Source organism: Vitis riparia, chromosome 5 (assembly GCF_004353265.1).
Source record: "Vitis riparia cultivar Riparia Gloire de Montpellier isolate 1030 chromosome 5, EGFV_Vit.rip_1.0, whole genome shotgun sequence".
Lineage (NCBI taxonomy): Eukaryota > Viridiplantae > Streptophyta > Magnoliopsida > Vitales > Vitaceae > Vitis > Vitis riparia.
Genome location: NC_048435.1, coordinates 10,039,689 through 10,056,570, shown reverse-complemented (window position 1 = coordinate 10,056,570; position 16,882 = coordinate 10,039,689). Strand labels below are relative to the sequence as shown.

Genomic DNA, 16,882 nt, shown 5'->3' with positions numbered 1-16,882 from the left:
ATCCCATTAGGGGCGGGGCGGGGCGGGTACCCGAAATGACCCGCCCCATTGCCATCCCTAGTAACATGACAACCTAATTTAAATGGGATATCCATAAAGGGGTAAGAAGCTATAGGTATAGGCAAACAAAGATGAATAGTATTAGAAAATTTGGCTAATCCAATATAAAATTATTATCAAAAGGGAGGTGAATAGGGTGATTGTCTCTTTTTATAAATTTAAATTATGTGAATATAAAGGATAATTATATGCAAATATATATTAAAACAATATAAAAATAATTGTTTACAATCTCTTTAGAACAAGGTGCACTCAAAAAACACTTTTCTAAGGCTTAAACATATTCAAGAAAGGTTTAGGAAGATTAAAATCTTAAAACAAGGAATATTAAAACCTTTTTATATAAAAAAAATGTCAAACTAATTGTTGGAGGTTCGTTCAATTGAGCTCCAATTTGATCAGTTGACTAGTCGTCGACATTTAATGCATGATAGGTGATTGTTGGACCTCGATCGCCCCTTGACTGACCTTCGACCGGTTCTTGACCGGTTGAATAAGCGTTCTAGAAGAAAGAGAAGATTTTTGCACCCCTTGATCGGTTGAGCTAAATAGGTTGATCAATTCCTCATCCGGTTAAATTGGTTGAGCAGTTTTTGGCTCAACAACAATTATTTTATTTTTAATTTAAAACTTTTTAAACAAGTTTGGAAAACATTTGACACAAAGTTTTAGTTAAAAACATGAAATCATCAAATTTTAAAAAATTTAAAATAAAATAACTCTTAGATGATTTTGATGTATAAATAAACAATGTAATGCATGAAAAGCTTAGTACATCAACAACTTGATAAAAAGATTTTATGAAACTTAAATTTTAGAAAACACTTCTTTTTGAGATCTTATTTTTATTGATTTTTTTTTAGTTTGATTTTGTTTTTATATGATTGTCACCTTGGAAATCTTCTTGTCTAATCATATTTGAAATATAATCATTAATTTTAAACCTTATTTTGTTATCATCAAAATCGAGATTCACCAAATTTTGATTTCACAAATAGGAATAGACTTGAATTTTAATAGTAATGCCCCTTTTCGAAGGAAGACTTAAATATATTATCTTGCTTGATATCTGCTTTTATTTTCGGGCAAGCGTAGGTCCCCCAATTGAAGTTTTAGGAGAAGCCTCTTCCGTTCCATTCCTAGTGAGAGTGACAACTACCGTATTTGAGGTCCATTTGCTGGCTTAGATTATAGTTTTCTTTTCCAATCTATGTAGGAGTTAGCACATCAGGGATTTCCTCCTCGGGCACGCATCTTCTAAGTATTTGATCAGGACTTGAAAAAATAAAAATAAAATGAGGTGGCTCATCCATGACAAGAAAAGGTTTGAAACCAGGTTATAATGGATTCCTTTTCCCACTCAAGGACTATTTTCACGCAAAACTCTAGATTGGGTATGTAGTCAAACCCAAACAATCTCAATTACGGATATGGGTTTATATGATTATGACATATATGCAATTACGGAAAAGAGAGGAAAACACAAAAGAATTTCAATTTCTCTTGTCACCAGCTCCAAGCGAGTTCTTGACAGTCTCCGTCGCACCATGAGCCACGTTCATGATGGACTGTCCTGTACCTTGAGCCACATTCATCATCGTCTCACCAGCTCCTTGAGCCACGTTCATCACCGTCTTCCCTGCCCCGTGAGCCGTATCCATCATTTGTCCTGACGTCTGTAACATCATCATCATGTAACATGATAATAAAGTAAAATTAAATTCCATTTCAATATATGTAGCCTACTCACCATATATAGCTTCATCATTTATAATCAACTTTACAAAGCGACGTCGAATTTAATGGCTGAAGGCTGGATGCTTTTATGCCATGTTTGATTTCCAAAAAGTGCTAACCACGGAAAAAAATATTCTAAGCAAATTTTTAGAAAATATAAGTCCCCTTTAATTTGCCTGACCATTAAAGTTGGCTTTGACATTTTTAAGTTTATTAAAACCAACACTCATATGTCGCAATTTATTATCCTACAAAGTGCTCTGCTTCCTGCTCCACTTGTTCCCGACACTAGTGTGCATTCTTCCCTTCCTTCATCTTTTTCACAAATGCAACAAACCTTCTCCAGTTGTCTGCCTGGAATAGGTCCGGATTCATTCTCAAGTATGTAAAAGCACACATCTCTCTTTCTTCACCGTCAAAATTCAAGGATGATGCTCTCAAGATCTGCTCATGCGCAGTCTCATCATATCGAGGCAATGCATTTTCCCCAGCAAGTGGGACTCGAGCTTTCCGAGTTGCTAGAGCCACTTGCCTCACAAGCTTCTCGGGTGCACAACGAGCATCCTGTGGCTGCTCATGATCACGCATCTCTATGCAGGTGAAGTTGAGTATGGCACCATGGCGTGCTAACATTTGAGCAATAGGAATGTATCCATCTCGGAACCGTGTGTTATAGTACCCTGCCGTGAGCTCTGGAGCATGGGACCGTGTCCCATAGTGCCAGTGAATACCTGAAACCTTGACTGAGATCTTAACTCCCATGTCCTGAAAGATGGACTTGGCTGATGACAGTATTCTCTCACCATGGTCTAGAAGCATCTGAGAATACCAGTTAAGAAAGAATTCACCATAAGGACTGGTCCAACCCCCTCCTTCTCGTCGGAAAAACTGTGTATCTTCTGGCCAGTTGTTGTAGTGGCCAGCATCTGTGGGACCGGTGCTACCCCATTTTGGTTTGCCAGCAGCTTCTGCAGCAGCTTTCAAGCTACTGAGCATATACTGCACCATATTTGTAGAGAATGTGTTCATGTAGTATACATTGCGAGCCCATTACTTAATAGTTTAAGCTTTTGAGTCAAATTTTAGCTTAATATGGTAATCTAAGCATTAATTAGAGATCCTGAGTTCCAGTATCACTTGATTCCCCTATCTATATATCTGTGATAATCCATAATCTTGATTTTACCTCTCCATGTGTGGATATGTGGTTGTATCATGAGGGGAATGTTAACCCAATATACATCGTGGGCTGATTAGCTAATACTTTTGGGCTATATTCATAGTGTAGCACAATGTAAGAACTGGAAACTGCATCTTATTAGCCTTTGCAATATTATCAGAAGTAAAAAAGGAAAAAAAGAACAAGAGAAATACCTTGTCATAACACTGGAATGCTCCAATGCCTGGGAATTTCCATGTCCCATTTTGCTCTGGATATGAAGGGTAGCGGAGCTCACCTGATGGTCCCATCCCCACTTGGATTTCCTGAATGAGACAAGTTCTTAAGATGATTAGTGATCACTTCCATCACATACTAGAGAGAGTTTAAAGGAGTATGAACCAGCCACTGAAACCTGCTGTAATTTTGTATTCAAACTAGACAATTGGGCTTTGACTGCCAAACTCTAGGCTTGGGGAAATGGGGCAAAAAAAGCCATTTTGTTGTAACTGCATTAAACTTATGAGAATCATAGGGATAGGGATAGGTAATTGCCACAATGGTGTCACCAAGAAGATGCTTGAAATTGTCTCTGAATGCACGCATGAAGTCAGCATAACACTGGACGGGTGTTCGCCCCTTGAGGACTGGAAGAGTATCAGACCCAAGGGACACATATTCATAATTTCTCCTCCCCCATTGATCAGTGTATGCAAGGTCCGGATCTTTGTTGATCTCTTCCACAACCCAGTTAGGTAAAGGGATCCTGTACAACAAGAGCATTAACCATGAAAATTGATAAAAAAGCAGTAACACATGTAGAACACTTCTCCACCCAACTAAATCACGCACTGCAATAGATCTAACATATGAATAAATTCTGGCTACTATCACTACCAAACAGGTAAAAATTGGAAAACATGTTTCCTACCCTATACAAACCCTAGTAATTGGGGCACACATAGACAAGATCCATCCTATGGCATTGAATGATAGGAGCATTAGTACTGCATTGGAAGCAGCATGGGAGCAAATCTTATGCAAACTGTGGACGAGGATTTATTGTATCATCATACAGTGAACAGAAACAAACACCAAGCCTTATGATTTGGAAATTTATACCCAAGGGAATAGTGATCAATCCAAAAGCAAATTTCTAAAAACTTGAAATAAAGGCGCAAGATGAAGCGAGAAAAGCTAGAAAACGCACGTGCAGGAGTCACCGACGTTTCCACCACATTTATGGAAGGACATGACCGCCTGAACTTTGAGCACATGCTGCTTGGCCATCTCCAGGAGCTCCACGTAGCCACCCCAATTATAGGTGCCAGGGGCCTCCCTCTCCACCAGTCCCCACCAGACGTCCATCATCACCCCCTCCACACCCGCGCTCTTCAGCTTCTGCATCCTCTCTTTCATCCCCTCCCACGTATTCACACCATTCCCCATCGTCACACTATCCAAAGGTATCATCACGTAAACCGGCACCCCCTTCCCCGTAGCCTTTGCACCCCCCTCCTTGTACTCCCTCTCTGCCGGTGTCGCCTCCGTCTCCATCGCGAACGACTGGCACGCCACTGACAGATCCGCCCTCTTCCCTCCGGTCAAAAAATAAGAGAAAACAGAACAAACAATTCTGGATTTGAAAAAGGGAAATTCTACAGTACCACTTCGGTACCGACCCAAAAAACATTTTTGGCCATTGGATGAAGATGGTTCAATCCGGACCGTCCAACTGGCTTATGTATTTAAAAAAAAAGAAAAGAAAAAGGAAATAAGTTAAGGTTGCCGGTAACATTGGCTCAGGATGGACTAACACCAAGGTGAGTAGCAGCGTGCATTCGACCGATCCTGTGGCTGTGTATCAAGTTGATAAGGTCCTTCTGCCTGTAGCAATCTTTGGCACCGACATTCCTCCTACCCCAGCTCCAGCACCAGCTCCGGACATTAGCCCTGCTGCAGATGCTCCAACTGCCTTAGATGAGACTGGGTCTCCTCGAGCATCTTCAACCCCATCTTCTTCCTATAGGATAATCGGCTTGGGTGTTTGGAGCCAGTTGGTTTTGGCCATTTCAGGTGGACTGGTCTTGTTCTTATAAGAGAGGATTTGTCAAGTCTTTAATTTATATGAAGAGGGTATATCCATTGCTTTGATTTCAAGCCATTTTTTGATTACATATGTTACTGAAACTGTGAGAATCTAATAGTATTACAAGAGTTTGGACACAGGTTCCATACTTGGGGATGAAGACGAAGATTTTGGTTAAAGGGGGCAAAGTTGAAATATATAGGGACAATCGGTTTTGACTCATTAATTTAAAAAAATATAGAAATTACTTTTATGTTCATTCATTTTAAAATATTTTAAAATACGTGATCTTCATAAAAAAAAAAAATAATTATTTTATAAAATGATCTTTTACATGTGAGGTTAATAACACCATTTGACAACTTTTATTTATTTTTACTTTGAGAATTGAGATAAATAAAATAAGAAATTTTAAAAATTTAAAATATAATTAAAAAACTTTAAAACTAAAAATATAAAAATAAAATATTAACTTTTACTTGACTAAATTATACTAGTAAAAAATATAGATTCAAGAAAGAATTAGAAATACGACAAAAGTCCATTTTTTTTAAAAAAAATTTAAAGTTTTTTGGTTTTAATTGTGTTTAATTTTTAATTATTTTAGTTTTAATTTTATTTTAAATTTTTAAAATTTCTTATTTTATTGTTGATGTCAATTACCAAAATTTTTATAGGTGGGTGGATTTATATAATATTGGACATAAAATGATTATTAATTAGAAAATTAAAAAGATTTTATTTATCACTTGAGGATCTTGGAGATTTTTTTCAAAATAATTTGTAAATCATATTACATAATAAAAAATTTATAATATATTTATTTTTAAGATACTTTTATCGAATTAAAATGATAAATAATTTATTTTTTGATAATTTTATTTAATATTATCAAGTAAAAGAGTATTTTAAGAAATAATAATCCGACTTATGAAAAAGGACATGTATTTTAAAATATTTTTAAATAAAGGAAGATAAAACTAATTTATAAAAATTGAGGTTCTTTCTTTCAAATTTTTTTAAATTGGTAAATTAAAATCCACTTTTTCCAAAATAAATTTTATAATTTACACCAATATAAATATGAGAGGGAGGCATGCCAACATAGATAGAAGGCACTTGTGACAATTTTATAATTTACCCATTTTCACAAAGTTCGAACCCCGACTCACAAAGTTCGTACCCTCTGTCACAAAGTTCGTACCATATCTCATAAAGTTCGTACAATCTCTCACAAAGTTCGTACCTCATATCAAAAAGTTCGTACCACATCTCACAAAGTTCATATCATTTCTCATAAAGTTCGCACCCCTCTCACAAAATTCGTACCCCATCTTACAAAGTTCGTACCATTTCTTACAAAGTTTATACTATTTTTTACAAAGTTCGTACCATCTCTCACAAAGTTCGTACCCTCTCTCACAAAGTTCGTACCCCCTTTCACAAAGTTTGTACCTCTTCTCACAAAGTTCGTATCCCCTCTCACAAAGTTTGTATCCTACCTCACAAAGTTCGTACCCTCTATCACAAAGTTCGTACAATGTCTCATAAAGTTCGTACACTCTCTCACAAAGTTTGTACCATTTCTGACAAAGTTCGTACCCTCTCTCACAAAGTTCGTATCCTCTCTCACAAAGTTCGTACATACTATCACAAAAGTTCATACCATTTATCACAAAGTTCATAATATTTCTCACAAAGTTTGTACACTCTCTAACAAAGTTCGTACCATCTCTCACAAAGTTCGTACAATTTCTTACAAAGTTCGTACCATTTATTACAAAGTTTGTACCCCATCTCACAAAGTTTGTACCATCTCACAAAGTTCGTACCTGTACTCACAAAGTTCGTACCCCATCTCATAAAGTTTGTACCCTCTCTCACAAAGTTTGTACACTTTCTCACAAAGTTCGTACCATTTCTCACAAACTTCGTACCATTTCTTACAAAGTTCATACCATTTCTCACAAAGTTCATACCCTTTCTTACAAAGTTCGTACCCTCTCTCACAAAGTTCATACCCTCTCTCACAAAGTTCATACCCATTCTCACAAAGTTCATACCCACTCTCACAAAGTTCATATCCTTTCTCACAAAGTTCGTACCATCTCTCACAAAGTACATACCATTTCTTACAAAGTTCGTATAATTTCTCACAAAGTTTGTACCCCTTCTCACAAAGTTCATACCCCCTCTCACAAAGTTCATACCATCTCTTACAAAGTTTGTACCATCTCTCACAAAGTTCGTGCCCTCTTTAACAAAATTTGTACCCTCTTTCACAAAGTTCGTACCATTTCTTACAAAGTTCGTACCATCTCTCACAAAGTTAGTACCATCTCACACAAAATTCGTACCATTTCTCACAAAGTTTGTACCCCATCTCACAAAGTTCGTACCCTTTATCACAAAGTTCTTAACCCCTCTCACAAAGTTCATATCCCATCTCACAAAGTTCCTATCCCATCTCACAAAGTTCGTGCCCTCTTTAACAAAATTTGTACCCTCTTTCACAAAGTTCGTACCATTTCTTACAAAGTTCGTACCATCTTTCACAAAGTTAGTACCATTTCACACAAAATTCGTACCATTTCTCACAAAGTTTGTACCCCATCTCATAAAGTTCGTACCCTTTATCACAAAGTTCTTAACCCCTCTCACAAAGTTCGTATCCCATCTCACAAAGTTCCTATCCCATCTCACAAAGTTCGTATCCCATATCACAAAGTTTGTATCCCATCTCACAAAGTTCGTATCCTCTTTCACAAAGTTCGTACTCTCTCTCACACAAAGTTCGTACCCCTTCTCACAAAGTTCGTACTCTTTCTTACAAAGTTTGTACCATCTCTCACAAAGTTCGTACCCTTTCTAATAAAGTTTGTACCATCTCTTACAAAGTTCGTACCATTTCTTACAAAATTCGTACCCTCTTTCACAAAGTTCATACCATCTCTCAAAAATTTCATACCCACTCTCACAAAGTTCATACCCTTTCTCGCAAAGTTCGTACCCTCTCTCACAAATTTCGTACAATCTCTTACAAAGTTCGTACCATCTCTCACAAAGTTCGTGCCATTTCTTACAAAGTTCGTACCATTTCTTACAAAGTTCATACCCCTTTCTCACAAAGTTCGTACCCTCTCTCACAAAGTTCGTATAGTTTCTTACAAAGTTCGTGCCATCTCTTACAAAGTTCGTACTCCCTCTCACAAAGTTTGTACCCTCTCTTACAAAGTTCGTACCCCTTTTCACAATGTTCGTACCCTCTCTCACATTGTTCGTCCCTCCCTCACAATTTTCGTACCCCCTCTCACATTGTTTTCCTTCTTCAAGATATGTAAAACTTCATCTTCAGATTTAGCCTACGAATACACAAAATAATAATATAAAAATATTGATGACAATTTGATAACAAATGACTAAATGCTCTCAATTTGATTATTGATAACTCAGAAAAAAAAATTCAAAAATCTAAATGTTACAAATCATTACATATTTAAATGTCATTTAACATGCCATTTCTACCTACAACAATTATATTTAAATAAAAATAAAATAAAATAAAATGTTACCTTTAAACACTTGTAATCACTTGACATCCTTCATATAATATCTTCTTCCAAACATATAAAACTTCATCTTCAAATTTAATCTCTAAACAAAAAAAAAAATGACATAAAAATATTAATAATAATTTGATAACAAAATTTAATAACAAACTCATAAAAACTTCTAAAATCATTATTTTACATCACATTTCTACATACAAAATTTATATTTAAATAAAAAAATATCAAATATTACCTTTGACACTTGTAATCACTTCAAATCCTTCATCTTCTTCATATAATACAAATTTTAAATTTTCTCCCTCAAAAAGTTTTAAATTTGATTTTCAAATTCGATTCATCAGAATACATCTTACATATTTTGTAATATGGTAGTTGAAATTATTTAATTTTCATATTAAATTACTATCCCGTTTTGTATATATGAATAATGAGAGTATAAGGGTAGTTGGTAGGATTTTCTTTTTTAGATAGAGTTAGGTAATTCATTAAATAACAAATTATATTGGATATTTAATAATAAATTATAAAAAAGTTGTAATATTTAAATATGTATGAAATGTATGTGATTATTTCTCACCAACAAGTCATCTTTACTGGTTTGATAAGTTTTTATAAATTTTTTAATGACATGTACTTTACGCATGTCATTTTATTATTGGGATCAAATGCAGGTAGGTACCCCCCAAAATGAAGAGTGGGTACCAAAGAACAACCCTTTGAAAATGGTTCAACATAAAGGCGATTGACCCTTAAAGGAGGTTGACTTTGGACTTTCAATTTATATGACCAAGAAGATACCAAAGGGTTTCTACACTATAACAACCCTGTACAAGAGCTTTTGTTATATTAGAGAAAGTCACACGAAAAACAAGAGAACTTTTGGCTCAATTGTAGCCGAGACATGGCATGGTTAGAATGTTGATGCATAGGTGCTCAAGTATGAATTTAAGGGTTTTTTTTTTTTTTTTTTTTTTTTTTTTTTTTTTTTTTTTTAACTTATGGCACCTTTAAAAAATAATTCTTTGAAAATGATTTTTGGAAAAATATTGATAGATTTATGTCACTTTTCGCCACGTGGAAGGTGTCTCACAATATTCAAATATTTGATATCCACTTGGAAGAATTGAATTTAAACTAAAGGTGTCTCTTTAAGAGACATCTTCTATAATTTCAAAAAATTGGATTTATACCGAAAGTATTTCTTAAAAAGATATTTTTCATAATTTCACAAAATCCAATATATACTAAAGGTGTTCCTTCAAGAGACACCTTCTATAATTTCGTAAATTTTAATTTATATTACAAATGTCTCTTGAATTTGATTTTATATTGAAGAGACACATTCTACAATTTCAAAAAAAATGGATTTATAGTAAAGGGGTCTCTTCAAGAGATACTTTCCACAATTTTATAAAATTCAATATATATATTAAAGGCATCTCTTCAAGAAACACCTTTCACAATTTCACAAATTTTAATTTATACTACAAGTGTCTCTTGGATTTGATTTTATATTGAAAGAGACACCTTTTGAAATTCAAAAAAAAAATGGATTTATACTAAAGGTGTCTCTTAAAGAAACATTTTTCACAATTCCACAAATTCCAATATATACTAAAGGTGTCTTGGATTTTAATTTTATTTTTAATTTTCACCTTCAACAATTTTCCAAAATTTAATTTAGTGTTTCTTAAATTTGATTTTATATCGAATGTGTCTTTTGAAGAAATACCTTTAGTATATAATGGATTTTATGGAATTATAGAAGGTGGCTCTTTAAGAAACACCTTTAGTATAAATCCATTTTTTTTTTTTTGGAATTGTAGAAAATATTTACCTTCAATATAAAATCAAAATCAAGAGACACTTGTAGTATAAATTAAAATTTGTGAAATTATGAAAGATGTATAGACACCTTTAGTATATATTAGATTTTTTTTCTGGAATTGTGGAAGGTGTCCATTCAAGAGAGACCTTCTATATAAAATCAAATTTAGGAGACACTTGTAGTATAAATTAAAATTTGTGAAATTATGGAAGGTGTATCTTCAAGAGACTCCTTCTATATAAAATCAAATTCAAGAAACACTTGTAATATAAATTAAAATTTGTGAAATTATGGAAGATGTCTTTTCAAGGGACACTTTAAGTATATATTGGATTTTGTGGATTTGTGGAAATTGTCTTTTCAAGAGACACATTTTACTATAAATCCAATTTTCTAGAATTGTAGAATGTGTCTCTTGAAGAGACACCTTTAGTTTAAATTCAATTATTTTAAGTGTATACCGTAAATTTAAAAATTGAGGAAAATGTCTCTTGAAGAGACATTTTCAATATAAAATCAAATTCAAGAGATATGGAAATAGGTTACGTTAGAAAAGTTAAAATATAACATATTTTTTTCCACCTTTCTCCTACATGTCCAAAAATGCCGTAAAATTGGAATTATTTTCCAATCTACGGTATTTTAGAAAATAATTTTTAACAAGTCCGTACATTTATAAAAAAATATTGAATTTTAATATCTTTTCTAATAGTCACCTTTAAAAAAAGACTTTGTTACACTAAATTTGGACTTGAAATATTGATGTCAAGTGACAGCCAAGGCTTTGGTTAAACAATCTGCAGGTTGATCACAAGATGACACATGTTTGACTTCTAAGTCTTGTTGAAGAAATTTGTCTCTTACAAAATGAAGGTCAATTTTCAAGATCTTAGTTCTTGCATGACAAATTGGGTCAGCCAACACTCATATTGTCACACCAAATCAGTGGATAAGTAGAAAAATGAATTCTTAACTTTTTTAGAAAGGATTGGAGCCAGGTTAATTCAGTTGCTGCAAGGGCAAGGGTTCTATACTCAGATTATATGCTAGACCGGGACACCACATGTTGTTTTTTGGATGACAAAGAGATCAATGAATTGCCAAAGTAGACACAATAACCACTAATCGACTTTTGATCATGTGGACATGAGCCCAATTCAATATTTGAATATGTAATTAAAATAAGTCTTTTACTTGGTTTTAGGTGAATGCCACAATCCACACTTCATTTAAGGTATCACAAGACTCTCCTCACTACTTGCTAATCCACTATAGTTGGACTTTTCATAAATTGGTTGAGCTTGTTCACATTGTAGGAGATGTCTAGCCGGGTCAAGGTTAGGTATTGTAAAGCACCAATCACACTTTGATATAGAGTAAGATTTTTCATCTGTTCCTTTTCCTTATCTTGACTTTGACTTGATGGTATCTTTCCAACTATCATTGGAGTTGGACAAGGTTTTACATTTTCCATATTGCGTTTTTTAAGAAGATCAATCACATATTTCAACTAAGTGAGGTATAATCCTATTGCATCATGATGCCCTTCAATGCTCAGAAAATAGTGGATCTATCTTAAGTTTTTCAAAGTAAACTTTTTATTTAGGTCACTTGTGAATTTGTTCAACAATAACTTTTCATTCCTTGTTAGCAAGATGTCATTAATATAGGCCAACAAATAAATGGTCTTTCCATTTGAGTTGAAAATGAAGAAAGATGTATTAGGCTTTGAGTTCTTAAAACCCCACTGTATTAAAGCAGCTCTCAATTTATCAAACCATGCTTTAGGGGCTTGCTTCAATCAATACAAAGCATGATTTAGTTTGCACACATGATTTGGTTTTAAGGCTTCAACATATCTCTCAGGTTGGGCCAGGTAAAACACTCCTTGAAGAGTGCCATTCAAGAAAGCATTGTTTACTTCCAATTGTTTGATGTCCTAATTTCTTGACACAACCACTATTAACACTTCTCAAATGGTTACAACTTTGACCATTAGGCTAAAGTCTCTTCCAGGTGTTTGGTGGAACCCCTTAGCAACCAACCTAACTTTGTATCTTTCCATACTTCCATTAGGGTTGAGTTTAGCTTGAACACCCATTATTTCCAATTATATTGTACTGTGGTGAGTAAGGTATAATGTACCAAGTATAATTTCAGATTGAAGTACCAAATTCTTCATCCATTGTCTTCTTTCCCATTGGGGACACCAAAGTATTTTCCACGGAAGTTGGTATACTAGTAGTTTGAAGGATATCAAGGGGGCTATTTTGAAGAGTTCGTATGGTTGGTTGCATAAACTTTGGGTTTATAGATGCCACTTTTTTTATTGTGTTTGCATTGGATGTCTAGGTTGGTTTTGTAGGACTGATGAAGTTTAAGATTCTAATGCTTCAATTTGTTTATGGTTGGACTTGACAGAATTGATGGTTGATTTAGTGTTGAGGATTGTGGAGAGGCCACAACTTCCAGATTTTGAGATAATGAGGTCATTGGAGTTGTAGTTGAAGGTTGGTTCTCAATTATAGGAGCTATAACTGCAGGTTGGCTCTCATTTGTACTCTTCTCACTGCATACCCAAGATTGAATTGATTTTTCTTTAGGTTCTAATGATGGACCATCTTCCAAACTATCTAAATGCACAAAAGTGAGCATAGAACAAATTTGACCCTTATAACTCATGCCAACAAGGTATATGAGCTTATAGTGGGGACTACTGGGACCCATAGGAATACTGGCTTCCTCAGAATTCAATTCTGAAGTAGATTCAAAATCCTACTACAAAGAATCAATTGAACTCCAGTATTCTATGTAAATAACAACAAGACACCAAGTGCTCCAGTTTGTGACCTATTATCCATTATGTTCAGTCTCCCGATGAATTGGTATTCGTAGTCTAACTAGGTGAAAGTTATCAACCTTTCAAGACTACCTCTACTATCCTTGAGTTATAGATCCTTCTATTATGTGTTCAATTAACATGTCTTAACTCTCATAGAACCTATGCCAAGTTCTATTTAAGGAAGTACTATGATCATAGTTTCCATGATCACACCTCCTTAAGATCACCCAATGGGACACATTGTCTCAATTCCAAGAAATATTATGGTGCCTCTATCGATAATTCTTATTGCTATCGACGTTCATTAAGAGTGTGTTCTTTTGAGTGTTCCTAAGGACATGCGATCATGAAATCTATGGTCGTAGTAATTCTTTAAGTGAAATTTGACATATGTTCTTAGAGATAAAGAGTATGTCAGTTAATCATATAATATGAGAATTTAATACTCAAGGATGGTAGAAGTAGTCTTAAAAGGTTGATATAATTTAATTTATTAGGTTACAAACACTAATTCATAAGGAGCTTACACGTAGTTATTAGTAAGTCACAAACTCAAGTTTTCTATCTTGATCTAATATCATAGGATACTAGAGTATAGTTGATTCTCTATAATAGAATGTTGATTCAACTTCAAAATTGAATTCTAATGGGGTTGATATTTTCCTATGAGTCCCAATGGTGCTTGCTCAAACTCATATTCCTTGATGGTACATTATTTGAGGTATAGTTGGGTTCTTTAGTCATATGTGTGCAAAAAGGTGTTTTGGTAAATATGTGAGGTTGTCCAAGAGCTTATGCATTTTTTTTATGGATCAGGATAATTAATTAATTGAAGTCCAATGGGGTTAATTAATTAATTATAACCTAGTAAGCTAGATTAAGTGACCCAAGCCTAAGGTGGGGTTGTGTCACTTAAGCTAACAAGTAAGCTTCTATAAACCCCCTTAAGGGTTTAAGGCTTTTATAGTTTTATTTTATTTTATTTAGTTTTCTAGAGAGTGGAACCCTAGCCTCCATCTTTACATAGAGGATTCCACCATTCTCACATGTTAAGGTCTAGGAAAGAGCCATCGGGCAGAAGATCATAAGGTTTTCGAGATTTTTAGCTTTTTCTTCATCAATTATAATTGATTTAGGAACATCTTGATCATAAGTATAGTTTTCTAAGCCCCTAAATCTAAGTTCAAATTTTTGAATGCCTCCATCACGTAGATTTAATATCCCCAAGATATTAGTAGCATGCACTTCACGATCTAGGTCTTAGAATAGATTAATCCAAAGATTCTAACAACTTAAGCCCACTAATCTATATAAATCTTTTTAGATTTAGAGTTAGATAACATTTTATCTTCCATTCTCCAAAGAGGAAACACTAGTTACCATCCTCTCAAGGTGAAAGAGAAGTTCACATGATTTCTCTCTATGCTAGGATCCAAAGGGAGAGTCATTAGGTGAAAAATGCTTGGTCTGCAAGGAAGTCTTCATCAACTTGGAAATTTTTTTGGGAAAACCCAAATTCAAGGCATGTATTTCTAGTAAAGATTTAAAAATCTACATATGTTCCCATTGTGCCTAGGATTTAGTGGCATGCACCCTTTTTTTTATTTCAATAGCTTATTGTCTCAAGATTGTTATCTAGGACTTGGTTATTTTGGATATCTAAGTACGACTACTCCTTTTTGGTTTTTTGATGTTCTTGGATATGTGATATTATGTGGCATATTGAAGGTTTTTTAGCATCTTTGATGTGTTCTAGAAAAACAGGGGGAGTGGTTAAATGGATAGCATACTGCACTACATGTTTATTCCATTTTTCTGCTTATAAGCTTGTGCATAATGCACATCATTTGAATTGTTGGATAATGATTGTTACTTGCTTGATGTTGTGGTTGTTATGTTCTTTACACAGTGTTCTTCATGGGTAGGTTTGGTAGGGTGTGCAAGTAATTGGATTAGTTATTGAAGCTAGATTGGCCATTGATGAAGTATGATTTTGTTAATAATCTAGTTAATTGAGTTTTGAGTTTGTTTGATTGTATAGTTTGGGAGACTTAAGGTTGACTAAGGACCCAATGTAATAATGAGAGTCTTGGGGTTTGTATTGTATTCTATGGTTTTATCTCGAAATTGTTGAAGGAGGAGATTGTTAATCTTCAAAGTTTTTGACAATTATAGTCCAAGAAAGTCTTGTGATTCATTGCTACTAGGACTCGAGCACTTCAAGAATGATGAGTTCAATCATGTGTCAAGCCACCATTTTTCATACAAAATGCATGTGTGTATTGAGGTTTATGATAGATAGCATGAATATTAAGTGAATTGAATTAAAATTGATGCCTAATATGCAACAAAATTGAAATTGCTAAAAGGCCAATTGATTGTCCCCTTGGCAACATCATTTAATTTTAAAAGTGACTAGGACTTTTTGTTGCCTTTATAGCTAATCTAATGTCTACTAGGTACTTTCAGATTAATCTTCTACTTGATGACTCATCAATTTTTTCTTTGATGATTGAGTGGTTATTGATTTAATTTTTAATAAAAATAAAAATTTTAAATCTAAAAGTTTAGAATGATGCATGCCTGGTTTATTATTATTATTATTATACTAGGGTTAATTTTCATATAAAAACAAATTGTAAAAAGTACAAAACCCTAACTACATGAGAATTGATTTAGAAATCACATGCTATCCTAAGACCCTTGGACTAAACTTTGAAGATGTAATGAAGTTTAACTTAGAGGATCACATGTTTTAAGGAGCTAAGAGTAATAATTTATTAAGGACCAATGGAATATTGCCACATTGGAATGTGAAGATTGTATAAGTAGCGATCAGAGTAAATCCAATGAATCGAATTTGTCTTGTGAGTCTAATAAAACTCTAAAACCCTTGATGTATTTATAGAATTACTTTCTTGGTCTAAGGTCAATTTTTCTATGAGGAAATAACTTTTCTACTATTTTTTTTTTCATTTAGAATTCAATGTTACATAGCATGATTATGCAAATTTATCTTTCATGCATAACATTTCAATTTGTGAATTAAACTATTGATAAAATTTATAGTTATATAGTTTGAATTTAGAACAAAAAATGTCATAATTTTTTAAAATTACCTATTGACCCTCCCCTCTACATAGCTCCACATCTAAGAACAAGTTTTCGCTCTTCAATCAATTTGAAACTATTTATACTAGACAAGAGTATGATTATACCATTGTACTAATATATAGAAAGAGCCGAAACATACATTTGAAATAAAATCATATGGGTCCAAAATTTTCATAAGTAATAATTGTTTGAAAATGAATCCCTTTTTGAAATTTGAAAAATACAATTGATTTTCATACATTTTTTAACTCAAAAAAACGAAAACAAAACAAATAAAAAATAAAAAAAACAAAATAAAATGTGAAACCTATTAATAATACACACCATAAGATAAGAAAGGAGTAATGATGGGTTGCTTGTACATACAAAAATCATTGCAAAATGACACTAACTACACATATAATGTAGTTTGAAAGAACTACCTTTATTACAAAGGGACCTACATTAGTACAAGAGCACAGCTTTAGATTCCAAGTCTTTA

General features: G+C 33.6%; 1 protein-coding gene across 1 annotated transcript; it reads right to left on the bottom strand.

The window, feature by feature from the left end:
• Positions 1-1,796: 1,796 nt before the first annotated feature.
• LOC117914981 (beta-amylase 1, chloroplastic-like) lies at positions 1,797-4,575 on the bottom strand. The gene is made up of 4 exons (XM_034830521.1): positions 4,167-4,575; positions 3,512-3,722; positions 3,172-3,282; positions 1,797-2,796 (listed from the first exon to the last, which is right to left on the bottom strand). The coding sequence occupies exons 1-4, from the start codon at positions 4,511-4,513 to the stop codon at positions 2,086-2,088; spliced, it is 1,380 nt and encodes a 459-aa protein (XP_034686412.1). The 5' UTR covers positions 4,514-4,575; the 3' UTR covers positions 1,797-2,085.
• Between the last annotated feature and the right edge of the window lie 12,307 nt (positions 4,576-16,882).